Below are 27,270 nucleotides of genomic sequence, written 5' to 3' on the forward strand. Positions count from 1 at the left end.
AGTTTTTCTTGCTGGTTGTAAATAATATATATACACATTGAAAGATTTTGAGTGCTCAGAAGTCAGTGGCTGAAGAGTTGAGGATCTAGGTTTAAGTCCCCCTCTGAATGTGAGCAAGGCAAACCCCTCTTTACAGGTTTACTTGGATACCTGTATACAATCAAGATTATGCAAGGAGCAGAGTTTTTTGGCATTTAAAAGAAAAATGAATAAATATCAAAAGTCTCACCCACCTAGTAGCCTGTTTTAATTGGCACAAGTTTAAATTTCTAGAATATGGTTTTAAAAAATTCATAAGCAATTGTTATAGAAGTCCTTGTTTTATTACGAAAACGATCAGTTTGATCAAAAAAGTCTGCTCACAAGTTATACATAAACATTCTACATACAAAAGTCTTTGTGAAGCAGCATATTTTTAATGAATTTCACTTTTAAAGGGATGCAAATATTTTGACATTTTATCACTTATGAATATCCATTTAAGGATTAGTTCCTTATATTTCTATAAGTAGATGCAATGTCACAACAAGGACAAATTGGAACATGACCTGGACACCGCCTTTTTTAGGTTCAAAATTTGAAATAATTTTTGATAGATGAGGTGAAGACATGTTAAATAATCAGCCCTTACATATATTCAGAATTACTTGCTCAATTGACATAACTGTCAGTTTTTTTTTTCTCCTTAAGGCTATTAGACGACTTGGTTTCAAATATGTTTAAGAGAATTCTAGACCGCTTAATGCAAAAATTAAAAAAAAAAAAAAAAAATTTCCTCAAAGTAATAAACAAACAGTATGTTATTTGCTATTCAGTGAAATATCATCCCAATGTTACATATGAACAGGGAAGACAAGTTTATCAAATGTTACCAAATTATGTTTTGTTCATACCCCTCATTTAAAAAAAAAGTTTTGTTTCTTCCCCCCCCCCCCAGACAATAGCAATTACGAAATATTAAAATGCTTTTTTTCATCAGGTTGGAGGGGGGGGATAATATTGTCCATAATTCCAGGGATTCTGGTAATTGTACTGTAAAGAAAAAAACAAAAAAACAAATTAGCAGTTTAGAATTAGAATCTGAAAATTCATCAAAATTAGGTAATTTTTAAAGAAAGGAAGAACTTTCACTTTCACAGATCTGAGGCACATAGAAAACTCCCAGTACAGCAGTACTGGAATCAGATATTTTGACTCCTAATTCAAAAATGATCTTAACAATTAGCTGTGGCTCTAAAAGCCTGAAACATTTAGCAAAGAAAGTTTGGAATCAGGAACAGGGTTTTTAAGTGTCTGGTTCCTACAGTGACTCATGAGCAAATCCTAGGTCTCCCATCAACTCTTTAGGACATTTATAGATGGCCTGCAATCTGCATTATTTCCAATATGTGCTAGACACTGTATTATCTACACTATACCAATATCCTCTTACTACAAAAAATATTAAATAATGCTTCCCCCTCCCCTGGAAGTTTACAATACATAGGTTATTGATACATTGCCATGTGTAAAAAGTCAGTGGCAAAGATTAAAAAGCCCCAAATCTGAATGTTTTATACTTACTTGATACCAGGCACTATAATTATATGCAGCTTGGTTAGCTTGGATATCTCCATCAATTATCTGAGTAGATGCTAAAGCTGCATCTTCTGTGTGTACTTTTTTTTCATCTGGTTCTTCTGCACTATTTAAGACAAACAAAAATACTTATTAGTATTTCAAAATTCTGGTCAGCAAGACCATGTAATTCTGTTTCCATTAAGCACACCCAAATATTTCACCATAAGAGTCTTTTTTGCTTTCACTGAAAAACTGGTTTGTCTATGTAGACTTTGTCTTTTAAATTTTTTTTCTGTGATCAGAAAAAGAATTAACCTCTGAACCAAAAAGAGAATGTGGGATAATTTATATGAGAACCGACATTCCCAATTTATGCATATTCAAGACCATAGATTTAAAGTTAGAAGATATTTTTAAATGCTGTCATTTAAGAGATAAGAAAACAGAAACAGAAGTTGAATTGCCTGGTAAAATATCAAAAGCAAGATTTGAATCTAGGTCTGAGTCCAAAGTCAGTGGTTTCTGGGTTAGACATAATCTTTAGACGCGTCAAAGTATTTCAAGCTAATCTACTTTAATGAACTATCTTAATCTTATAGATGGTAACATACCCATTTTCAGCTTTCCTTTTTAAAGAATCTTGTTCTTTTAAAAGTATCTGATGTTCATCATAAGCATCCAGAAGCCTGAATAGAAAAAAGTGCATTAAGGTTTGTTCCATTCCATATTTTAAACTTTTTAAGTTTTATCATATATCATTTTATAATGATAACAAATAATTATTTTTTCAAGAAAATATACTATTTCAAAAATGAGTTTTTCAAGGTAAAAAAAAACCCCAAGTTAAACGAAAACCAAAGTTTTCAACTTTAATTGACTCATTAACATCATCTTTCTTTGAACTTTTATGGACTCCTTTACATTTCAAGTAAATGTTACCAAACTTGATATTTTCTATGAAAGGATTTTCATAAAACAAAATTCCATGGAATTTATTAAGATGGATTAAATAAAACAATGCCCAGCTTAATCTTGCATTATAATCTTATTTGTAACAAGATTTCTGACAAAATCTACAAATTCAATCCATTTAATGAGAGAAATCCTACTTTAAATTTTAAAAATTATTTCCATGATTAAAACTATTTTTAAAAAATCAATATTTGTGCTTAAAAAAATTCAAAATCATGACTAGTCATAAGAGACTATACTTTTAATGCATAGCCAAGAAACATTTTACCCAAGTCATATTTTTAAAACTATACAATTTTTGCATAAATACAAGCTGGACAATGATGTGTATTACTTTCATTTCCTCAAATGGCTGGTATACATTCACCTAAAATAATCAGTAAATATAGCCCTGAGGAATTATGGGTATTGAATTCAGAAAAGGCACCAGTTTAGATTTTTTTTTTTCTAGCAAAGCAAAAACTGGCAGATCCTATCATGTTGAAGAAGCTTTTAATTATGCCTTTGGTTCCAGATTTTTGTCAATTTTCTGAAGATCAGAAAAGATATTTAGGCAACCATATTATCATGAATTGTTTGGTCAAAATACCACATTTATGAGGCCCTCTTTTATTCATTTTCTACCTGTGTAAGCTTCAACAGGGTACTATGGGTCTCAATATCTTCATCTGTAAAATGTGAGGATTGAATTAGTGCGAAATGGTTGAGAAAAGGAAAGACTTTAAAAATCAACGTTTTTAAGACCATCTATACATATTAGCTACTAGTAGACTAAGAAATCATTATTCAAAAATCTTAAAGTCCTGACTCAGGCCAGATTTTTATCCACCATATAATAAGCTTTGTCTCTTATTTCCAGGATGCAGTAAATTTTGGCCCATATGTTCCAATTATCTTCATAGTGATATTTTCAAAACCTCATTATTACTGAAATTAGACAGCCAATTTTGCCCATCGAAATGTTATTTTTTGTTGCCTTTGGACCCATGAAAAAACATCTCTGACAAAGCCTTTTATTTGCCTCCATGAGAAAAATCTGAATCATTCTTAAATTACATTCCAAGTTCCTTGTCTTATTTCTTTTATAGTGTAAGTGTTTGGGGAGAGAGGCATTCCCTATCTTCAGGTCAAACTTTTATTTTTTCTTACTCAACAGATCTGTGATCGGAATTTAGAAATTTCCAACCTAGAATGCAGCACATCAATTCCTGTAATGTCAAAAGTGCTGTACATGTTCATATCCTCTTAAGTTGACCAAAGGAGGAGCATTTAGTTTCTATATATTCCAGCTTTTTAAACTGTGATTCATGATCCCATATGGAATCTTGTAACCGAAAATAGGAATTGCAAAATTATGATTTATTATCAGTTGTTTTATTTACACACACACATAAATTTTTCAGGTGAAAAGGGGTTGTGGGTCGAAAAAAATTCAAGAAAATGTTCTATATTGAATTCTTCCTCACTTTCTTCTAACATTCTGAGAGCCTCTCTGTCATTTCTCGCCTTTACCACAAGACCAATCTATCTTTTTGTCATTTAGTTACCCAAGGATATGTTTTACACCTTTCTTCAAAATTCCTCACTACTCACACCATTTGGATGATTGGTAACTCATTTTCTTTCTTTCTTTCTTTTTTTTTTTTTTTTTGATGAGTGTTGTATTTCATGTCTTGATACCAAATCCCAACACTATTAAAGTGCTGGTCTTTTTTTTTTTTTTTTTTTTTTTAAATAAAGACCCTTAGTTTTCAAGGAAAATCTGGGTTTATGAAAAGAGCATTATGATTTCCCAAATTCAACACATCAACATAGCAGCCTGCTCTCCTCACATTCAGTTCTATCCATCTGAACTATCACACACCACACTGGTGAGTAAACTCCATAGGGTTGTACAAATAAATGCCTTTTGTAATCTGGGCAGTAGACATTTTTCATCCACTTAATCTTTTACCTTGGGCATGGTCTGCTTGATGTCCAAGGCTGGACAATCTCACCATCCTCACAGAATCCCTATGGTGCAAAGCAATTTTGGCAAATCTACATTTTGTATCTCTCTTATGCTTTGCCTGGTGTTATAAGAACTTTATTTCAGAGTTATTTCTGTTCGATCTTTCAAGAAAGTGAACACTGTAGACATATTCGTAAGATAACTGTTGTGAAGAGCCTTCCTGATGGTTGGTTTTTCTTTAAATCCATCAATGACAACAGTGATTGTGCAGTTTTGTATTCTCTGAGTTTACTTATTAATTGGTAAAGATGTGAGTCTGCTATTTTCCATTAATATCCTCACCAAACAAGCATGCCCTTATTCATATAAAAGTCTAAGGAGCATTCTGGGAGAGAGATATAGGTTTATTCTCTTAATTGCCTTTTTTCAGTAGCATTAAAGGCTGTGATTATCTTTTCTCCATGCCTTTGTAATGTTTTCAAACTTATGTATTCTGTGAAATCTTCACAAATTGATTAAAGTACAATATCAGTTGTACACTTATTTTTGATATTGTATTACTAGTAAATAATATTAAATTATTTCAACTGTATGTCGCTCTCATTTTCCTTTATTTGAAAAAATTAAATCCAAATACATTTCTGATTACAGAGTAAACTCAGTGATACTGCTACATCCAAAACAAATTAGGTTTTTTTCTGTTTCAAAATATATCCTATTGTGGTCTTTACGAGTATTAGTTGGTATTCATCATTTCCAGCACCTATCAAAAAAAAAAAATTTTTTTTTTGGGGGGGGGGGGGAGAAATTGTATTAAAGGTAAAACTTCTATAATTTATAAGCTTTATTCTTTTTCAACCCTTCTTCCTGAACTATTATTTTTTCATATATTTCTTCCACTTTTCTACTGAAATCAAGTATGAAGAATGGTATATGTTGAATTAATACGAGTCTTTTCAAGTTTTTTAAAGATTTTCTTTAATTTTTGACTCACAACTAATATTGATGCATAATCAATGTTGAGAATAGTATTAAATTTATAGAATATTCAAGTAATAAGGATTAGGGACTGTACCTCTGATTTCAGTGGTATAGGGAATTCTTTTTGTATTGCTGCAAGTCAAGCCAATCCCTATAACTTAAAGAACTGGCTAATAGCTTTATTATACTGATGTAGTAAAACATGCATTTCTTGTACACCACACCTATGTATCTATTTAGAACTTACACCAGACACTAAGCATACTATGAACTTTAAATAAGTATTTTAATCTTCAAGAAGCTAATACTCTATCAGAGGGGAGAGTATATTTGTAACATAAAAATATTTATCAAGGTGATTTGGTGAAACAAACACAAAGCTGGGCAAAGGAATCAAGAGGGATTTTATGTAGAATGTAACATTAGTGTAATTCTGAAAGGGCAAGGCATTTCGATATGCAGAGATGAAAAAGAAGCACATTTCATGAATAGAAATCAGCTGATGTGCATAAGATATGGACACAGATGATGGAGGTCCTTAACTAGAATAATAGCCATGTGAAGAGAGAAAACTAATGGGGATCCAAGAGTAAATAGACAATGGCTAATTTAATAAATATACTTAGGCTAAGAGAGTGAAGAGTTAAGAGTGACACTGAAGACCAGAAGGATAGTGATGTCCTTGAAAGAAATAATTATGAAAGAAAAAGGGAATAATGGGGAGAGGGACGATAGTAAGATATTTTATACATGCTAAATTTGATATGTCTACAAACCATCCAGTTTAATATGCCTCATACATAGCTAGCTAGCTGGTGATATGGGAACTTGAATTTAAAAAACTGATTTAGGAACTAAAGAGGTCACAAAGAGTGAAGGTGAGGCCAAGAGAGATCATTTGAGACAGAAAGGTAAAGGGTATATAATATGGATGATGGTACTAACAAATGGAAAATGATATGGATTAGAATGGAAGGGAACATGCTGGAAAGAACATTATTTTTCTGGGATACTACATGGTAGCAAAAGTAAATAAGAATTGGACTATGTAATGAGTGTCCCAAAAGTGTTTATTGTTGTTTTAAGGTATTTATGTTGTATTTAAGCTAAAATGGCACTAAAACTCCTGTACTACTACTAATCTCTTCTAGCTCTAAATCTATGGATTTCTTTCTAGGATAAAGTATGGTGGAAGCTTGAACCCCCTCCATATTGGCAATGGACCAGTGAAAGAAGTTCTCACACTGATCACTTCCAAGGACATATGAAAGCATTAAAAAAAAAAAAAAAAAAAAAAAAAAATCAATTAAACATTTATTGAGCTTCTATTCTAGGTGCTAAGTGCAAAGAAACAAAAACAAAGTAAAAATTAAAGACTTTTAAGCTAATTTCCATGAGCAAGTTGAAGATTTTTATCAGGGAAATAGTTTCTACTTAAGTAAAAGGATGAAACCATCAGTTTTAAAGCAAGGATAAACTTCACTAAGTTTAAATAAGACCTAATGGGACAGCTAGATGGTGTAGTGGATAGAGCACCAGTCCTGGAATCAGGAGGACCTGAATTCAAGAAGGCATCAACACTTACTAGCTATTTGACCCTGGTCAAGTCTCTTAACCCCCAATTGCCTAGTCAAAAAATCAAACCCATCACATTTTTTAAAATCTAGCTTTATCAGAAAATTTGATATATGCTAATATACATATTATTTTAAGTATTCCTTTAAAATGCAAATTTTGAAATGAATATTAATAAAACAAGCTTCCCCCCAAACTAATTAAAATTTTTACTGATTTTCTTTTTTTAAGGAACCTTCACAAACATCAGGAAACATAACGAACATTTTTATGTACAAAGAACAGAAACAAAAGATTATACAAAACCATGAATCTGCTACAGATGTTTTTTCTTTTAAAAATAATATTAAATATGACTACCAAAATTGCTTCTGTCCCCTGAATGTCCTTCTGATCAATTTCATTATTAAAGTCAATGCCATTTTTTTTGGATACAATTTGTCATTTCACTGGTATAGCTAATTTCTTCCAAAATAATTTCCTCTACCAATGAAAATCTATAACATTGTAATGCAGAGGGGAGACTAAGAGTTAAGTAACTTGCTTCAGGGTTATTCCTCCCTATCAGATCCACAGTTCTTGAATCCATGGAAATTCTCCATCTACTTGTAAAGATTTCATTTCATTTTGTTAACTGAAACTTTATTTTCAAAACATATGCAAGGACAATTTTTCAACATTGACCCTTGCAAAACCTTGCACTTCTCCCTCCTCTTCCTCCACTCTCTCCCCTAGATGGCAAGTAATCCAACATATGTTAAATATGGTTAAAAATATATGTAAATCCAATAAAGGCATATATATATTTATACAATTATCATACTGCACAAGAAAAATCAGATCAAAAAGAAAAAAAAAAGAAAGAAAATAAAAATAAAATTCAAGCAAACAATAACAAAAGAAGTAAAAATGCTATGCTGTGATCCACACTCAGTTCTCACAGTTCTCTCTCTGGGTATAGATGGCTCTTATAAGATTTCATCTTAAAAGTGGAAAAGTTCTTCCTTCAAAATACCCTAAGATTTTTTTATTCCCAAGTTCAGGACAGTTCTAATCACTAATTACTCTATTACTAGAAAAGCCTAAAAAAATAATCTTCTGACTATAACATTCCCTATTAGGTAGGCTACCAGATTAAACTATCATTCTGCTACAAATTTCAAATGGTTTCCCAATGTCTTAAAAAACTCTTAAATCTGATTTTTAAGACCTCACAATAAGTCAATGTGGACACATAACCAACTGTACCCTCCACTTAAGTAACAAAAAACAAAAACAAAAAACCCCACAAAAATGCTTCACTCAAACTAGGCTTTCCTTAATGATCACAATTTTAAACAAATTGATTCCTACCTCTATTAGAGAAGAACCTTCTTCCTTTTCCCTAAGCACCTTCAAAATAAATTCATGTTGCTTTCCCTTAACCTTCATTTTGGTTCTTAAATGTCAAAGAAAATGTGTTAAAACTCCCTGTTTCATGTGTGCACGTACTTAACTTTGGAGCAATTCCTTATACTTTATTGTCCCCCCCCCCCCCCCCCTCTCATGGTCTAAGAGTACCAAACAGGAAAGAGACATTTATTATTTGAGTTTAGTCATCATTTAAAAAAAAGCCATTCTCATAAAAAATTCCATTTAAAAAAGTCAAACAAATAATACGTAGCCACTAGTAACATTCCATTCTAATTCCCAGGGGGAGATGATGAAAACTACCATAGCAATCTATGAAGGTTCCTAAAAGCTCTAAAAGATCTAATACAGCCAAATGAAGTATTATACTAGTCTTTTCATTAATGTAATTTCATACATAATTAAATGATGATCTCTTTTTCCTCGGTCGTTGGAAGACTTTATCAAGAGAATTGACTTGGGAAATTGGGGATTCAGAACTTTATATATAAAATCTTCATCTTTAAGATTACTTTTTAAAAAAGAGGTACAAGGTATAAAAAATAAGAAAAAAGAAGTAACACAGGAAAAAAGTGACACACTTTCCCTTAGTTAAAAACATCCAGTAGGATCTACTTTTCATTTGAATTTTTAAGGGCACAATAAATTTTTAAAAAGAAATCAGAAATAAAATTATCATTATTCCTTGACTTTTAATATGGAGGGGTTTTTTAATGCTTAATTTAGAAGGAAAAACATTCAAAATTATATAGATGTTTAAAGTGTTCTTAGAAGTCAATGTTCATTCATTTTTCAAATAATGGCAGATATGTCTTACTTGTTCACATCAGAACCAAAATCTTCTAGAAATTCCACTTTTCGTTGAGAAAATGTAATTCTCATCTTAATAGGCAATGAACCATGTATAGCTTTGTCAAAACAGGTGAGGATATTGTCTTCATTTTGTTTGAGGTCTCCACTATATTCCATTTCAAGTAAATTAAGGTACAATTTTGTGTTCTCCTATAGAAAAATAAAAACCAAATACATTACCTGTCTAAAATATAGACATAGAAGGACAGAACTTAATACCATTCAATAATTAGATTGGTAATATTTTACATATATACATTATAACAAAATCTATGTAAATAACGTTTAAAGTCAGGGAATAGGTAGAGTTCAAGAATACCTACATACACAGAAAATTAAGAACACGCAAAGTAATATGCAGAGTAGACTAGTCACAAAAATGAGATTTGGAAAAGGCCTGTAGGTAATATGAAATCAAACTTTAAATGTGAGGGAATAAATTTCTATTTTCTCCTTAAGGCAATTATAAAGGAGCCATGGAGGTTTACCAAGTAGCAGTTGAAATAGTTAAGAGATAACGGAGGTAGAACAATGAGGAAGCTACCGCAATAGAATGACATGATGGCATCCTGGACCGAAGCAGGAAAAACAAGTTCCCATTCTCCAGAAATATATTCAAAATTATACAGTGTAATAAAAATTGTTCTATGCGGAAAAATATAAACTTTAGCATACAATTATGCCAAGTATGAGTTTATATAAACATACACAGTGTTCTCAAAAATTGCCTTTTGCTTTTAAAACAATAAATTATTTTGGCTGCCAAATTACTTAAACATGGGTAAACATTTGAAGTTCCATCTCTGCCTACACTTTTATTTTTTCCGTAATTGGTTCCTCCATTCATGATTTGAATATCAACATATGACAAAAGTTAATTTACATAAGTGGCTTATGTGTACTTTAATATTAACCAGATCCCTAATTTTGCTGGTATAAGAAAATAACAGGTGAATAAATTCCCCCTATCTCTCTAAAGACTGCCATTTGCCCCAAAAGTGGAAGTCTAAAGAAATGCCCATAGGTTAAGTAAACAAAAGGTCACAGAGCAAGGATGACTAAGGTAGGAGTCCAAGCCAGGACTCCTTAACTCAACATCAGCTTTTTAAAAAACAAGAATGGCAACATCAGCTTAGAGGGACTGGTGTCTCCATGTAGTAATATGATATATTACGTACAGACCACAACCTGTCATCATTGTTGCCAGTATGGTCAAATATTTGCTTATTAGCCTATCTCAAAATCTGAAATATGTAGAAACACATACTTTGTCTCTCTCAATGGCTTCCAAGAGTACTTTTCTGGATTTTGAAAGGTTCTTCTGTATCTTGAAAAGATGTCGGGCTAATTTTATAGCATAAAATGAGGATTCATTATTTGATTTGGCATTCTTTACAGCATCTTGAAGCAAGTGCTCAGCTTCTTCCATATTTCCATGCCGTCGCTCTAAACTTACTCTTCTCAAGCGAACCATTGCCAGTCCTAAAACACATTCTTCAAATGTTCTTAGAATGCTTCTTGCTTCATTAATATTACCTAGAAATATCAATATACAATATTTTTAAAAAGTCTTTTTCCACAGCATTCCCCCATCCTTTTGATTTGACAATGGAATTTTTACTTTAAATTATAAATATAATTTCAACTGATGTTGCAAATTCTTACCCTGCTGTTCTTCAAAAGCAGCCCATAGCATGTGAACCATGGGTTTCTTTGGAAGATGGATCGTGCAAGCCCTGCTGTAGACATGTCTCACTCCTTCGATACTATGGTTTTCCATGTACTTGGCATACTACACACAGAAACAGAGTAAACACTGAATAATTTATGATTGAGTAGGCCATTAAATACATTTCAGAACAATAAAATTCTATTTTTAAACCCATTCAGCACCTTTATTGAACCACTAGACTAGTTTCTGTAAGGAAGGACGAAGAGAGGCAACGAGGTTGGCATATGCAGCAGTCAAATCTGGTTGCAAGCAGACCATCTCCTAATGCAACAGATATAGTTACATGAACAACATTCGACAGAGGTACAAAAAAGGTTAGTCACTAGATCAATGTTTGTAATCTATTAAAATTCATTAGCATGTAATATTCTCACCTTAATCCAAAAGTCCTCATAGAGGGCACATGATATGACACATCTTTCAAAGAGAACCACAACACGTTCATGAGTTCCATTTTCAATTTCAAATTCTAAGTATTCCTTCCAATTTTTCAGTTGTGCTTTTTCCAATGGTTTCACATGGAAATAAGGTCTTTTAATCTGAAATTTAAAAAAATAGTATAGCAGTGCAAACATGCCAATACTGTTTACACAGAAATGTCAAATGTGAATTTGATAATATAAATTAAATACTGGTTTATTGTCTAAATTTTTTGATTTAATATCCCCTGTACTTGGTATAATGCCTATGAGGCACATGAATACATTCTAAACTACCTATTTAAAATATGCAGCTATACCATCATATAATATGAACTCGTTAACAAGGAACACTAATACTACTTGATTCATTATTCTGAGAATTCTAATAAAATCTTGATTGACTATGGTATCTACTGGAATTAAAATAGATTACTTTAATGAAATTTATATTTAGAATAGATCAGGATAATTCTTATCCTAATTAAGATAGTAGGTATGTAGTTTTTATTTCCTAGGTAAGACAGGCATAAAAATAATACAGAAAGTCAAGTTTCAAAACATATGAACTTCAAAAAAAAGAACTTACACCTTCTTCAAAGGTCCATCTTTTGCTAACCTCATGCTCATTATAATTAAACATTTCTTGATGAATCTCAATGATTCTATGTCTCATGTTTTCTATTTCAGTGATTAGCTTAGAGAGAAAAAAAAAAAAAAAAGGAAAGGGAGAGTTAAAAAAAAATGACAATTGCATATAAATAGACTTAAATTTATACCAGCTTGCTTGATCTCAGAATTATAAAGTTCTACAACACTACTTGTTCCACAGACAGAATATCAATGTGAAAATTCATCCCATATGGGATTTTCAGAAAAATACTATTTTTTTTGCATTTCTGAAAGTTCCTAGGTTGTATATTATTATCAAGAAATTCTTTTGTTATCTTTACATTCAAACCTAACAGTTGCAACTGAGGAATTAGTATTTTCCTTCAAGAGAAGTTAAAGACTTGCTATTTTAATAACTTCATTTTCAAAATTAGAATTGATTGGTAAACGGATAGGTTATAATTCAACAAATCACATCTACAATGAAGAATGTGCAAAGAGTTTATCATATACTAAGGGAAGAATTTTGACGTGACTTTTAAAATTACCTTTGCTGGGTCAGTTATATCTTCAATTCCAGATGGTAAATCATCACCAGGAGGGCCATCATCACCACTGTGTCCATTTACAGAAGCCAGTTCTCTTCGTAGCTGAATAAATTGCTCACTAGTTAAAAGATCTCTAGGCAAGTTATTCTGTACATGTTCTTTAAACCTAGAAGATTCAATAGTATCTATTAAACATTTCAAAGACCCTACCTATCTTACTCTTTTAGAATTAAGATGTGCTGACTTTTTAATGTCTCAGAATTCTAAAAACAAGAAAGTCTGATTGAACATAAATATATTCAAGGAAATTATTACAAAAACAGAAAAACCTAGTAACCAAGAGATAAAAACATAAAAGTATAAATTAGCACTAACAAAATTACACAGTATGGCCAAAACGATATAAATCACATATAAATTTGATTTCACTTTTGTTGTATACTTTTAAAAAACAGATGGACCCTTATCTCACAAAAATTGAATTTCTTTAGAAAAGTTGAAGTTAATTTTAGATTTTTTAATAATTCTTAAAAGTATTTATCTATTTACTAAATTCAGAAGTGAAAAGATTCCCTGGGGAAAGCCAACTAGAATATTTTTGTTTTATGCCCTCCACAAATTAAAAATCAAGATAAAAACATGGAGAAAATTGATTCATATTAGAAAACAAATGAATAATCAAATAATTTCTACATATAAATGTTTAGTTGTTCAATCACTTTTCATTCATATCTGACTTCTCATGATCCCCTTTGGAGTTTTCTTGGTAATTATTAGAGTGGTTTCTCATTTCCTTCTACAGCTAATTTTAAAGATGAGAAAATTGAGGTAAACATGGAAGTAACTTGGCCAGGATTACCCAAGGTCAGATCTGACTTCAGGAATGAGTCTTTTTGATTCCAGACCCAGCACTCTATCCACTGTCCTATCCAGCTACCCATAGAAATGCTCTATGCAAGCTAAATGTAACACACATGTCTATGTGCATAGGGATATGTATACTGTTGACATTTGGTTATCTGCCTAAAATAACATTTTATTTTATGTACAGATTTCCATTTAAAAAGCATAACTTATTTGATATTTGCCATGAAGAATCTTGTTTTAGTAAATATAATATCAGTCTCTAATTTCCTTACTTATGCTGACAAATATCTCACAATGTTTTTATGACATCAGAAATATAATTCTTCTGAATAAAAGTGTCATATTATGAGTAAATTTAGCAAAAGAGATAAAAGCCTCCTAACTACTTGCCTCTTCATTTACCAGTCACAATATATTTTTTAGCCAGGGGAGGAGACCCAAAGAAGAGAGAAAGAGACTATGTATAGACACAAATCCATACCTATATAAATACTGTAAAAAGACAAATACCAGCACCAAAAAAGAGAAAAATTTGGATAGCTTCTTCATATAGAACTTAACAGTAACATATCCAGATTATGGTTTTTTATTTGAAAAATGAAAAAAGATTTTGCAATCAATCAATTCAATTATTATCTTGAAAGTGCTTCTGACCAGCTTTAAAAAGTTAACTATTAATTATAGAATTTTAAAAAGTTGTTTCAAAGTCCTATTAATGATTAAGTAGTAGAGCCAAGATCCAGGGTCTTCCGATTCAAAATCCAATAATATTTCTACTACAATACACTGTGAAAATACTATTCAAGACTGTTACTAATTATTTTAAAATATTTAAAAATACTTTATTTTTCTACTTACCTCTGGAAATGGTGACTATAGAGCTGTGTTGGAATACCAAGAATACGATCATATATAGTTGTAACTTCTCTCAGATTTCCCTGTTCATTTTCCCAGTTTATGTACATTTCCCATAATCTATCAGATCGGAAATCTGTTCCTGCAGCTAAAACAGCATGCTCGAAAGTTCTGAAAAATTAAATCATTTCTAAATTTATCTGTAATAAAACCATTTTATAATTATTTCACAATCTTATAAATTAATCCTGATGCTAAGATTTACTTTAAATCTTATGTAATTAAAGAAATGTTAAAACTCCATGAGGGAAGTAATACAATATAATAATTATCCCTCAGATAAATAAAACTGCACAAAAATGAGACTACACATTTAATTCCAAAGGAAACTTAAGTTGCAAGCTGAAATGTGAAATAAACAAATGGAATAATCTTAAATGTAATGTTCTTATTTCTTATTTACCTTATTTACTTGCTATTTATTATATTATATATTATAATATTATTTATTTATTATATTATTTACTTTATTTATCTTTGCATTTAGCACAAAGCATTGCACAATAGGTACTTAATAAATGTTTGTTGAATGGAGAAACATAACTGCATAGGGAATTCTCTAAAGCACATTACCAAAGATACACAAAGTGACTGAAAAAATGATAAGAAAAGCATAACTAAAATTATCTCAGAATGAGCTAAGACCTACAAAAAGTCTTAACATGTATAACTCAATTCAGCAAAGATAATGGTGGTCTTTGCTTCTTTGATATGTGTGGATACTCTACTTTTGCAAGTAATAGTTTAAAATTTCTTTGGACTGTTGGTTTATTATTAACTTAAATCTCTGATCTTTTTTATCTGAGTAGCTATCAAGCCAAGTTTCATTTGTTTTATGCAGCTTTCTTTTTAAGACAGCTAGATGTTACTGTAGATAATGAGCATAAAGTTGCAATCAGTAATATCTAGTTTAAACTCTGGGTGACCTTTAGCAAATCCCTGAAATTTTGTTTGCCTCAGTTTTCTTATTTTAAAACAAGGATAATAGCATACAGCTTTCTAGTTGTGAGGATAAAACTAAAAGACATTTTAAAAACATTTTGCAAACCTCAAAGTGCTATATACATACCAACTCTAATAATAATTATTATATTAACCCAAACATCTACCCCTGTTAAATCCATCTTGTTGGTTTTAGTTCATTCTAGACTTAGATAATTTTGGGTAATTTTACATTGAACATCAAGTTCAGCTTTGTATTAGCCTCATTACAAATGTCTTCATACAAATATTTGACAAATATGCTGATCATGATAGGACACTTTGAAACCCTTTTGACTCTTATTTCTAAATCATCAAATGTTACTGGGCTTCTGTACTGTAATTTTAAAATGTTGGACTAGATAGGTTTCTAAAAATCCTTTCCAACTTTCTCTGTAATGTTATGATCATATAAATACAGAACTTCATGATTTGACATTAGAAACCTGCTTCTAAATCGCTATCTGCTAATCAAGACTTTGGATATGATTATTTAGCCAATTGCATTTTTTGTTTCCTTGTATGCTAACTGGAATGATATCATTTAAGTGATTGTTTAAATCATTCGAAAAGCATTAAGCTCCTCCAAGGTGCCAGACACTATATTAGGTACTGAAAATGTAAATATAATGAATTGTATACCCCTCCTTTAAAGGTGTTTGCATTCTAACAAGAGAGACAAAAAAGTACGCAGGTATATATCTTGCTAAAAATTATTATATTTCTTTTACATTGTCCTAACCTATTCAATGAATCCATTATAAAATGAAATTACATCAGATTGTTGTGACTTTCAATACTGGTTCTTAGTGGCCTGCTTTCTATTCCAGATCACAAACTATCTCTTCAGAAATATTTCTAGAATTTCTCCAAAAAAATATTTTGTATGGACTGACATCTAACTCAATTATCCATAGTTTTTCAGTATAATACTCCTTTCTCAAATCTGATATACTGAGGGAACATTTGTAAATAAGTGAGTCTAAAAAAAACAAAACAAAACAAAATCCAAATTGTTAAGCCCATCCTGTTTCATTTTCTCAAAGCTTATTGATAGTGAGCACAATAGCATAATCTTGGACTGCTGTAATCTAATTCATTGATCTTAATTACTTGCATTTAGGGTCTTTTTTGGGGGGGAGGGGGAATGGACTTTGAGTATAATTTCTTTTCTTTATATGATACTCATGTTAACTCTTTCAGTTTTTACCATCAGAATAATTTTCTAGAATTTGCTATCATAACGTAGATGTCCTCATGCTGTGGATCCAAGCTAACAGTAAAACATTTTAAACAGTTATTAACAAAAGTAGAAGATTTACACATCAAAGATGCAAAGATCACTATTATCTTTACTGAATTGAATTATAGATTTTATTTTAACATTTTCTGTGAAAAAAATTAGAAAGATTCAATAGAAGAGAAATTACAGAATGATAGAAACTAGCTCATCTGTAGAAGAACATTTGAGGGAAATGGGGAAGCTAAATGGAAAACTGTTTTAAAAGGTTTATCTTCAGATAAAGTCTGATGCAGATCTGAGAATACCTTTTTATTTTCTTTTTTTGATCTGTTTTCTTTTACAACATGGCTAATACATAGATAGGTTTTACATGACTGCACATTTATAAACTGCATCAAGTTTGCCTTCTCAAGGTAGGAGGGAGGGAAGGGAAAGAATTTGGAACTCAAATTTTTTTTAAAAAGAATGCTAAAAAAAGAAAAGACAGAAGGGCAACTAGGTGGCGCAAAAGATAGAGCACCAGCCCTGAAGTCAGGGGGAACCGAGTTCAAATTTGACCTCAGACACCTAACTCTTCCTAGTTGTGTGACCCTGGAAAAGAAAAGGTACAGATTTTCTAGTTCATGAGGACAAATGAAGGGCAAAAATATTAAGTTAAGATTTTTGACTCATCATAAGGAATAGTTATCCCAAAATGAAAGAAGTCATCATAATGAGGAAGTGATGCAAATTGCTCTAGACTAGAATATTTCTGAAATCCTTTTCAATCTGAGATAATATCAATCATGAATAAGCAAAGAATTTTTTAACCACTGTGGGTGAGAATATACTGTGTATGGGAACTCTTATCTTTACTCATCTACATATTCTTTTTCCAATCACATAGCTAATCAGTTTCAGAAATGGGTTAGAAATTGAGGTATTCCTCATTCCAAGTCCATCATGGCACACTGCTTGCCTATGGCTTTATCATTACATACTCAAATATATACATCTATTATCTCATTGATTCAGGAGTTCCTTGCAATAACTCAAGACAGAAACACATTATATTTAAATCTGTAGATCCATACAGACATCTATCTACAGATAGGTATATTTAATAAAATAAATTCTATCAAAGGTTAGACTGATATACATATATACACATATACTTGCAAATATAACAACTGCATTCAAAAAGTTAATCAAAATAAATTAATCGCCACACTAAGGCCAAAAGAATCCCAATAAATACTTTAGTCATCATGCATATGACTTTATGACAGATGGAGAAATACAAATAATGAGATCAAGACAAAACAATTTTGCAAAATCTTTACTAAGAGGGACAGAAAATTATGGGCAGTGTCATCTATTAAAGCAGAGAGAAGCAATTGAGAGTAAAACCACTTTAAAAAAATTTAACATGGTAAGTCACCCCAAGGATATTTATAGAACAAATAAAACATAAATAGAACAAATAACAGGAAAAACAGAAAGAAATCCATGCTTAAGGCAACCCAATTATGAGGACCTTGATATATTTAAATTAAAAGTATCTAAAGGAGCCAAAGATGCCCAAGGCATGGAGAAAATTATCTGACAATAATGCTGGAAAAAAGTAAGCAAAATAACGGTTACTGATCTAGACTCTGCTCTCTATTTATACAAAATATTCCTGAGACTTTATATGAATTGAAGGCATCCTCGATGAGAGTATTAGTAGAGGATAACATACTCAAATTTTTACCAATTCGTAAGTAATGAAGAGAATGCAAGACTACACATAGTCACTATGATTCTCTTGTTTAATTATAAAAAAAAAATGTTTTTAAAAGGACATTTTGGAAGGACAAAAATACTATATCACAGGATTCTTCACATCAAGGTTCTCCCATGGCTACGTCCACATTGTTCACGCTTCCTTGAAAAGACTTAACAGAAATAATCCTATTCAATAACCTTACCATAACATCAGATAAGACATAAGATATAGGCTCTGCCCCTTAAGAGAAGTATAAGGCCCAAAGTTCATGTTGAACCGGGATTCTTTGTGTATGGTAGACATCAAGCTGATCCTATCCAAGGTAAAGATTAAGTGGATGAAGAATGTCTATTGCCCAGATCCCAAAAAATATTTTTTTGTACAACCTATAGGGCTCACGTAGTACTGTGTGTGTCTGGGACAGACAATGCAGAAGCACAGAACTGAACGTGAGGAGAACAAGCTGCTATGTTGCTCTGCTGCCTTTGGGAAATTACAAAGCTCTTTTCATAAACCCAAGCTAAATGAAAAGTACGTGCCCCTGTTCATAGGTTTTTAAAAAACTGTTTTGCAAACCTTAAAAATGATAAGCGAATTCATAGAAATGTGGGAATCTGTGTGGCCCATCTAGTAGAATCAAGAAAAAGATTTAATATAGTAACTACAATAATTGTAAATAAAAACAATGAAAAGATTTAAGAACTTTCATCCAGGCAACAATTATGATTTCAGAAGTATTAACAAAACACAGTTCACCTCTCTCAGTAGAAAGGTCATGAATCAAGTAAGAATGAGATATTCTTCAGTTTGTGAATTTGTCTGATAACATATGCATAAATGGAAGATTTCTGGTTGGTATGGGCTGGGAGGATGGAGGCTTAAAAATACATAGCACACTAGTGGGATTTTTTTTTTTTTTTTTTAAAGAATATCAATAAAACATTTTAAAAATACTTAAGAGGAAAGTGGAGCCAAGATGGCAGGATGAAGGTAGAGACAACCAATTCTCCCTCAGATCCCTCCAAATACCTTTAAATGCTGACTTTAAACAAATTTTAGCATTTTGGAACCCATAAAAAGATGGAGTTGATTGAATAATTTTTCTTTTAGAGGTGGTCTGAAAAGTCATCAATAAGTCTGTTGCTTTGAAGTGGGTCTGGAGTACAATCTTTGCATAGGCCAGGTCAGTACAGTCCAGGCCTCAGGGAATCAGAAAGTAGCAGCAATCTCCAGATCTCTCAGCCCACAAAAGCCAAGGACAACTCAACTAGAAGGGTTTGGCACTAGGGTGGGAGGAAAAGCTCAGCCCAGGATTAGGGTTTGGGAGCCACTGAATCAACAGGTATGGCAGCAGCAACCTCTGGAGATCTCAGCCCATAGACAAGGGGTTTCAGACAGCTGATCAGAGGGAGATTGCAGGGGACCTCTTTATTGGCACTGTCAGGACTCTGTTCTTTGGGGAAGAGGAGCTCAGAAAGATCACAAAACTCCTGAAGCTTAGGAAATTACACCATCCACCAAGAAAGAGTCCTACTTTAACAAAGAGTTAAAAGCAAGTAACAGGCTGGAGAAATGAATAAGAAAAATAAAAAAATTCTGATCACCAGAAAGTTACTATAGTGACAAGGAAAATAAAAAATACACATTCAGAAGATAATCAAGTCAAAGCTCCTACATCCAAAGCCTCCAAGAAAAATAAGAATTAGTCTTAGGCTAAGGACGAGCTCAATAGGCATTCTGAAAATCAAGAGAGATTGGGAAATGAGAGTGATGCAAAATACAAAAAGCAAAATTGGCCAAACAGGAAAGAAGGTACAAAAACTCAATAAGAAAAATAATTCCTTAAAAATCAGAATTGAACAAATGGAAGTTAGTGACTTTATAAGAAATAAATACAATAAAACAAACAAGAAAGAAAAAGAAAAGAAAGAAAAGAAAGAAAAGAAAAGAAAAGAAAAGAAAAGAAAAGAAAAGAAAAGAAAAGAAAAGAAAAGAAAAGAAAAGAAAAGAAAAGAAAAGAAAAGAAAAGAAAAGAAAAGAAAAGAAAAGAAAAAAGGAAAAGAAAAGAAAAGAAAAAAGGAAAAGAAAAAAGGAAAAGAAAAAAGGAAAAGAAAAGAAAAGAAAAAGAAAAGAAAGAAAAGAAAGAAAAGAAAGAAAAGGAAAGAAAAGAAAAGAAAGGAAAGGAAAGAAAGAAAAGAAAGGAAAGAAAGGAAAGAAAGAAAAGAAAGAAAAGAAAAGAAAAATAGAAAAAAAAAAAAAAAAAAAAAAAAAAACATTCAACTGACCTGGAAAATAGATCTAGGAGGGATAATTTTAAAATTATTCGTCTACGTAAAAGCCATGATCAAAAAAAAAAAAAAAAAAAGAGCCTAGACATCATCTTTCAAGACATTATCAAGGAAAATTATTCTATTATTCTAGCATCATCAATCACCTTCTGAAGATTCCAAGATGAAAACTCCCAGGAAGATTATAACCAAATTCCAGAATTCTCAGGTCTGGAAGAAAATATTGTAAACATCCAGAAAGAAACAATTCAAATACAATGGAGCCACAGTCAATATAACAGATTTAGCAGTTACCACATAAAAGGATCAGAAGGAATAGAATGATATTTTGAAGAGCAATGGAGCTAGGATTACAACCAAGAATCACCTACTCAGAAAAACTGAATCTAAGCCTTCAGAGCAAAAAGGCAGATAATCAATGAAATAGAGGATTTTCAAATATTCTTGATAAAAAGACCAGAGTTGAATGAAAATTTGATTTTCAAATAAAAATCAGGCATATACAGAAAGTATAGGAGTATACCTCCTATACCTCAGCATAAGGAGGTAATTAAGAAACTGAAATCATAAGGGTTTTAACAAAGTTTATGCGTTTACATTTTGACCCAGGAAGATGCTATTAGTAATGCCTTAGAATTTCCTCATCATTATGGCATTTAGAAGAGATAATATCTGAAAAATAAAACAGAAATATACTGAAAGAAAGGGAAAGGCAGAGATTGAATGGTATAAATTATCTGCCAAAAAAAGAGGCAATAAAAAGCTTTTGCAATGGAGGATAGGAGGGAAATTGGCTCGAAGAAGAAATAACATACACACTCAATAAGGATATAGAAATCTATCTTAGCTTGCAGGAAAGTAGAAAGAGAATGGGATATGGGAAGGGGAGAGAATGATAGAAGAAAGGGGACACATTGGGGAAGGAGACTGTTCAAAAGAAAAAAAGGGGGCCAACACAATTAGAAATAGCAATTATGAAAGGGATTTGGAAGGAAGTTTCTCTGATGAAGGCCTCATTTCTCAAAAATATAGGGAACTAAATGAAATTTATAAAAATTAAGTCATCTCCCAATTTATATATAATCTATGGGTTATAAAATCATGTAAATCCTATGACCTAAAAATATGACTACTAGGCATGAATCCCAAAAAGAGACTTTAAAAGAAGAACCTAAAAGGAGAAAAGAGAATATTTATAGCAGCTCTTTTCTTAGGGTAAGGAATTGGAAATTGAGAAGATATCAACAAAATAGGAAATGGCTGAATAAACTGTGGTATGGGATTATGCAGGAATACAATTTTGTATAAAATGATGGGCAGAGGGCTACAGAAAAATCTGGAAAATTTTCCATGAACTCAAAGTGAAATGTACTATACATGTATATAGTAATAGTAAGATTGTGGGATGATCAGCTACGAATGACTTTGCTATTCTCATCAATTCCAAGACTACTCTAAAAGATTTATGAAAAATGCTGTCCGTGCCCAAAGAACTAATTATGTCTAAATGTAGAGTGAAGCATACTTTAAAAAAAAAAAAAAAATTTTCTTTGTGGGGTAGGGTAGGGACAGGTTTCTTTTCTTTTGCAACATGACTTTTATGGAAATGTTTTGCACAATTTCACAGGGGATCTTCTCAATAGGGTTTGAGGAGGAGAGGAAAGAATTTGAAACTCAAAAATATTAAAAACAAATGTAAAAAAAATTGCTCTACACTTAACTGGGGCAAATAAAATATATTTATATATTTTTGAAAATACATAGGAGATATGAGATTTGGAAGAGGTCAAAAACACGAATAGTTCTGCTATTGTATATATACACATAAAAATAAACTTCCTGCATATATTATATTGAAATTGTATTTTTGTTAAGTTCATAAGAAGAGGGTGGGGCAGAAAAGCAGCCAGGACAAAATCACCACCAAATGCCTCTCCCAAAACACTATTTCAGGAAAGTCCCAGCAAAGATACATTTTACTTTCTCCTCTCTGGGACCATTAAGTCGAGAGTCCCCCTTACAAAAACTATAAGATCAAAACCAGTAACCTTATTTTTAACTTAACAACACTAGGATCCTTTCCCTTTTCCCAGTTCTAGACCAACCAATCACCTTGAAGCAAATTCTTATATTGTTGTGGGATGAAGTATGTTGAATATTTACTGACCATTCCCATTTAAGTTTCTGAACTTAAGTATCTATTAGAATAATGTAACTTTTGTGAGAACAGGGAACTTCTTTTTCTATCTGTATTCCCAATGCATGCAATTTAATAAATGCCCTTTAAACATTCATTCAATTGTACATGTTTTAACATATATTAGATCACTAGCTGTCTAGGTGAGGGGATGGGAGAGAGGAGGGAGAAAAATATGGAACACAAAATCATGCAAGGATGAATGTTGAAATTTATCTTTGTATATATTTTGAAAATAAAAGGTTATTAAAAAAAAACACAAAAAATAAAAATTTTGCATCCTATTGAAAAAAAATTCAATTATACAATAATATTGCAGTTATTTTATTTTATTTTTTTAAAGGAGAACAAATTAGGTAGCTACTATCAAAAACTGAGTTAGAGGTAAGAAAATAATTTGGGAATCGTCAATAGGCAGTTTTCAGATGAAGAAATCAAAGCTATCTATAGTCCCAGGAAAAATGCTCTAATCACTATTGTTTACAGAAATTAAAATTAAAACAAATGAGTTATTACTTATTATCTATCAGATTGGCCAACAACAACAACAAAATTTAACTGTTGGAGAGGATATGGAAAAATTTGGATACTAATGCCCTATTTCTTGGTAGGGTTGTTAACTGATCAACCATTCTCAAAAGTAATTTTGACCATAAAAGTGTATACCCTTTGATCCAGTAATTCCATTACTAGGCCTATATCCCAAAGAGATATAAAAGAGAAAAGGACCCACATATATAAAAATATTTATAGCAGTTCTTGTAATGGCCAAGAATGTGAGGTGATGATCATCACCTGGAAAGTGGCCCAATTTGTGGTAACAATGTCATGTTGTGGTGCAAGAAATGACAAGCAGAATGACTTCAGAAAAACCTGAAAAGACTTACATGAACTGATTGATGCTAAGTGAAGGGAGTAGTAGATTATTGTACACAATAATACTGTATTGTAATAATGATCAATTATGAATACCTTAGCTCCTCCCAGCAATAAAATGAACCATGACAATTCCGAAGCGCTAATAAGCTAATCATGGGAAAAGTTATCCACATCCAAAGAAAGAATTAGAGTCTGAATACAGATCAAAGCATACTAGCTTAGTTTTTGTTTTCCTTCTCAGGTTTTTTTGCTTTCTTTCTATATCTGATTTTTCTTGTGCAGCAAGATAACTGTATAAATATGTATACATATATTGTATTTAACATATACTTTAACATATTTAACATGTATTGGACTACCTGCCATATAGGGGAGGGGGTGGGGAGAAAGGTTGGAACAGAAGGTTTTGCAACATTTGTTAATGTTGAAAAATTACTCATACATATATTTTGTAAATATTTTTTTAAAAAAAGAAGAAAATAAGCATACTAGCTTCACTTTCTTCAGCTTTTTTATAAGTTTTTTCCCCTGTCAGTCTGTTTCTTCTTTTATAATATCTCCTAAAAAAACACTCAGAAATATATCCAAAACCCAGAGCTTCCAGATCAAAGAACTAATGGAAATGGTCAAAAAAAAAACAAAAAACACAAAACAACCAAGGAATGACAGTGTTACAGTCAAAATTTAAAAAAAAAAAAGAAATCTTGGAATAAATCATACCAAAAAGCAGAAGAAAGGATATAATTACCAAGAATAACTTATCTTGCAAAACTGAGGATAATGTGAAAGGGTTATAAAAATAAAGGGGTGAGATGACAACCCCAAGGGAAATTCGCAACCATTTCTGATTAAAAGATCTTTCAAATACAAGCATGGGAAACAAGGAAAAACTGGAAAGGTAAATGCAGTTGCACAACTACAAAGGTGTAAGTGATGATACAGTAACTGCATTCCAATTAAGGAAAGAAAAAAACTGGCTCTTCAGATTAGGATCACAGAGAAAATAAAGACAAAGGCATGGTTCTGCTTTATTTTGTATGTTTTAAAAGAGGAAAGAAAATGGAAGGAAAGAGGAATATACTAAGTCAGAAATGGGGAGAGGGATTTATTTCTCTTAATTTTCCTAGACAAGAAGACTATAAAAACATAAGCGCAAAAAGAAGTTTAGCATTTAACAAACCTTATTTTCATTTGAAAAAGGCAAAGGAGGGGCGGAGCCAAGATGGCGGAGAAGAAACACACGACTCAGTGAACGTCCTCACTCCCTCACAACCAATTAGATAAATTAAGTCTCAAAATTAGCTCAGGACTGATAGATACCACAAGGACTGGAAGCACGACTTACCAGCTGAAGAGAATCTGGAGTTTCAACAGGAAAGGTCAGTTCTCAGGGGAGGAATAAGAAAGACCAGCACAGACGGTGGGGTAGGGGCACACTGCGCCCATTGCGCTGGGAGGGGCTCTGGGATCAGAGAAGCCACTGAGGTAAAGGAATCTGGCGCAGGCTGTTAGCTCTTCTCTGCTAATTATTTAGCAGTTCAGAAGAGAAAGCCAAAATATTTTAAAACTCAGATTAGATTTCCCCCCCCCCCACCCTGGGGGTGACTCGGCAGACTCCGCACCAGGGGGTGTGGCCTCAGCTACCTCCTGAGAATAGTTAAGAGACTGACAAGTGGGCGGATACGGCCCAAGGCAACACACACTGCCTAGCTTAGCTGGAGGGAGTGGAACTCAGCTCCAGGAAGTCCCAGAGAAGCGGAACCTTTGAACTAGGGACCGCGGTTTCTGGCAGACACTTCCAGTTTGAGCGCAGGGGCTTCTCACGTCACCTGCTGCAGACATCCACTCCCCACCCGGACACATAGGCTGAGCTTCTTGCTGTCTTCACTATTCTACGCCCTCAAAGCACAGCAGTGCTAATCACCTCTGAGGCGCTTCCAGGGAGGGGGTGGGGAACTCTCTCCCAGAGCTCTCTCTTAGCGCGGGCGCAGGGGCCGCTGCATCCATCCGGTCTGGGAGGAAGCTGGTAAAGAAGTAAATAATTTCCTACCCCAGGGACAGACCCCAAAACATTTTTTAAGTATGAGCAAAAAAGCTAGAAAAACTATAGATTCCTTCTATACAGAGAAAGAGCGGGTATCCAACCCCGAGGAAGTTAACAGCAAAGATTCAGAAGATAACAACCTAAAGGGGAACGATTCCTGCCCCCCATCACATAACTCTCTCCTAGAAGAAGCTCTTAAGAAATTGAGGGAGATCGAAGAAAAATGGGGCAAGGAAAGGGAAGTTATGATAGAGAATAACAACGTCCTGAAATTGGAGTTGGAAAAAATAAAGAATTCACAGGAGATGCAGGGAAACAAAATTAGTGAATTAGAAAAGGTTAAAAAAACACAGGAAAGTAGGATTTCTGAATTGGAAAAGATAAAAAAGTCTCAAGAAAACAGAATTTCTGAATTGGAAAAAGAAAATAATTCTCAAAAAAAAAAAATTAGGGAAATGGAAAAAAATTCAATAGAGCAAAACAATTCATTTAAAAACGAAATTGGGCATTTACAAAAAGAACTAAAAACTGTGAAAGAAGAAAATAACTCCTTAAAAGTCAGGATGGAACAAATAGAAATGAATGATTCACAGAGAACCCAAGAATCAGTCAAACAAAACAAAAAAAATGAGAAGCTGGAGAACAACGTCAAATACTTACTGGGAAAATCTATAGACCTGGAAAATAGATCTAGGAGAGATAATCTGCGGATTATTGGACTTCCAGAAAACTATGACCAAAAAAAGAGCCTAGATTCTATTTTACAGGAAATTATCAAAGAGAACTGTCCAGAGATAATAGAAACAGAAGGGAAAGTAGATGTGGAAAGAATTCATCGAACTCCTTCTGAAATAGACCCTAAAAAAAGAACACCACGAAATATTGTGGCTAAGCTGCAGAATTACCACACAAAGGAGAAAATCCTGCAAGCAGCTAGAAAAAAACAATTTAAATACCAAGGTGCCACAATAAGGGTCACCCAAGATCTGGCTGCCTCCACATTAAAAGATAGAAGGGCCTGGAACCTGATATTCCGTAAGGCAAAAGATCAAGGACTGCAACCAAGAATGAACTACCCAGCTAAGTTTAGCATCTTTTTCCACGGAAGAAGATGGTCATTCAATGAAACAGAGGAATTCTATATGTTTCTAAGAAAAAAACCAGACTTAAACAAAAAATTTGATCTACATCCACAAGACTGAAGAGAAACAGAAAAAGGTACACAGAACCCTTGAGAACTGTAACTCTGTTGTGGGTATATAAAAAATACTCAAGGATAATTTGATTTTACTGATATAAAAGAAAAAGGCAAAGGAAAGCTTCAACACATTAATTTATTATAGAAATCAAATAATTCAACAGGAAAATAGGTATAGAAGCAAAAAGGGAAAAGATATTTAAGGAGAGAATAATCACAAAACAAAATAAACACCAACTTTTGTTGTTTAGACATTTCAGTTGTGGGTGGCTCTTTTGACCCCATTTGGGATGTTCTTG

At 32.4% G+C, this 27,270-nt stretch overlaps 1 protein-coding gene and 1 non-coding gene across 5 annotated transcripts in view; both read right to left on the reverse strand.

The window, feature by feature from the left end:
• Nucleotides 1-304: 304 nt before the first annotated feature.
• PRPF39 (pre-mRNA processing factor 39) overlaps nucleotides 305-27,270 on the reverse strand; it is a 41,848-nt gene continuing 14,882 nt past the window's right edge. For all 4 annotated transcript variants that reach the window (XM_074290169.1, XM_074290170.1, XM_074290172.1 and 1 more), the window contains 10 exons: nucleotides 14,338-14,505; nucleotides 12,613-12,778; nucleotides 12,042-12,149; nucleotides 11,408-11,572; nucleotides 10,967-11,093; nucleotides 10,569-10,837; nucleotides 9,267-9,451; nucleotides 2,172-2,246; nucleotides 1,564-1,684; nucleotides 305-1,032 (listed from right to left, as the gene is read on the reverse strand). In XM_074290169.1, the coding sequence (XP_074146270.1) occupies nucleotides 976-1,032; nucleotides 1,564-1,684; nucleotides 2,172-2,246; nucleotides 9,267-9,451; nucleotides 10,569-10,837; nucleotides 10,967-11,093; nucleotides 11,408-11,572; nucleotides 12,042-12,149; nucleotides 12,613-12,778; nucleotides 14,338-14,505 (1,441 nt within the window). In that variant the 3' untranslated portion in view covers nucleotides 305-975. The remainder of the gene's footprint in view (nucleotides 1,033-1,563; nucleotides 1,685-2,171; nucleotides 2,247-9,266; nucleotides 9,452-10,568; nucleotides 10,838-10,966; nucleotides 11,094-11,407; nucleotides 11,573-12,041; nucleotides 12,150-12,612; nucleotides 12,779-14,337; nucleotides 14,506-27,270) is intronic.
• Nucleotides 10,421-10,507, reverse strand: LOC141559300 (small nucleolar RNA SNORD127). Its single transcript, XR_012487356.1, has one exon. It is a non-coding gene; the product is annotated as a small nucleolar RNA SNORD127 (small nucleolar RNA).

The sequence above is a fragment of the Sminthopsis crassicaudata genome, chromosome 2 (assembly GCF_048593235.1).
Source record: "Sminthopsis crassicaudata isolate SCR6 chromosome 2, ASM4859323v1, whole genome shotgun sequence".
NCBI classification, from domain to species: domain Eukaryota; kingdom Metazoa; phylum Chordata; class Mammalia; order Dasyuromorphia; family Dasyuridae; genus Sminthopsis; species Sminthopsis crassicaudata.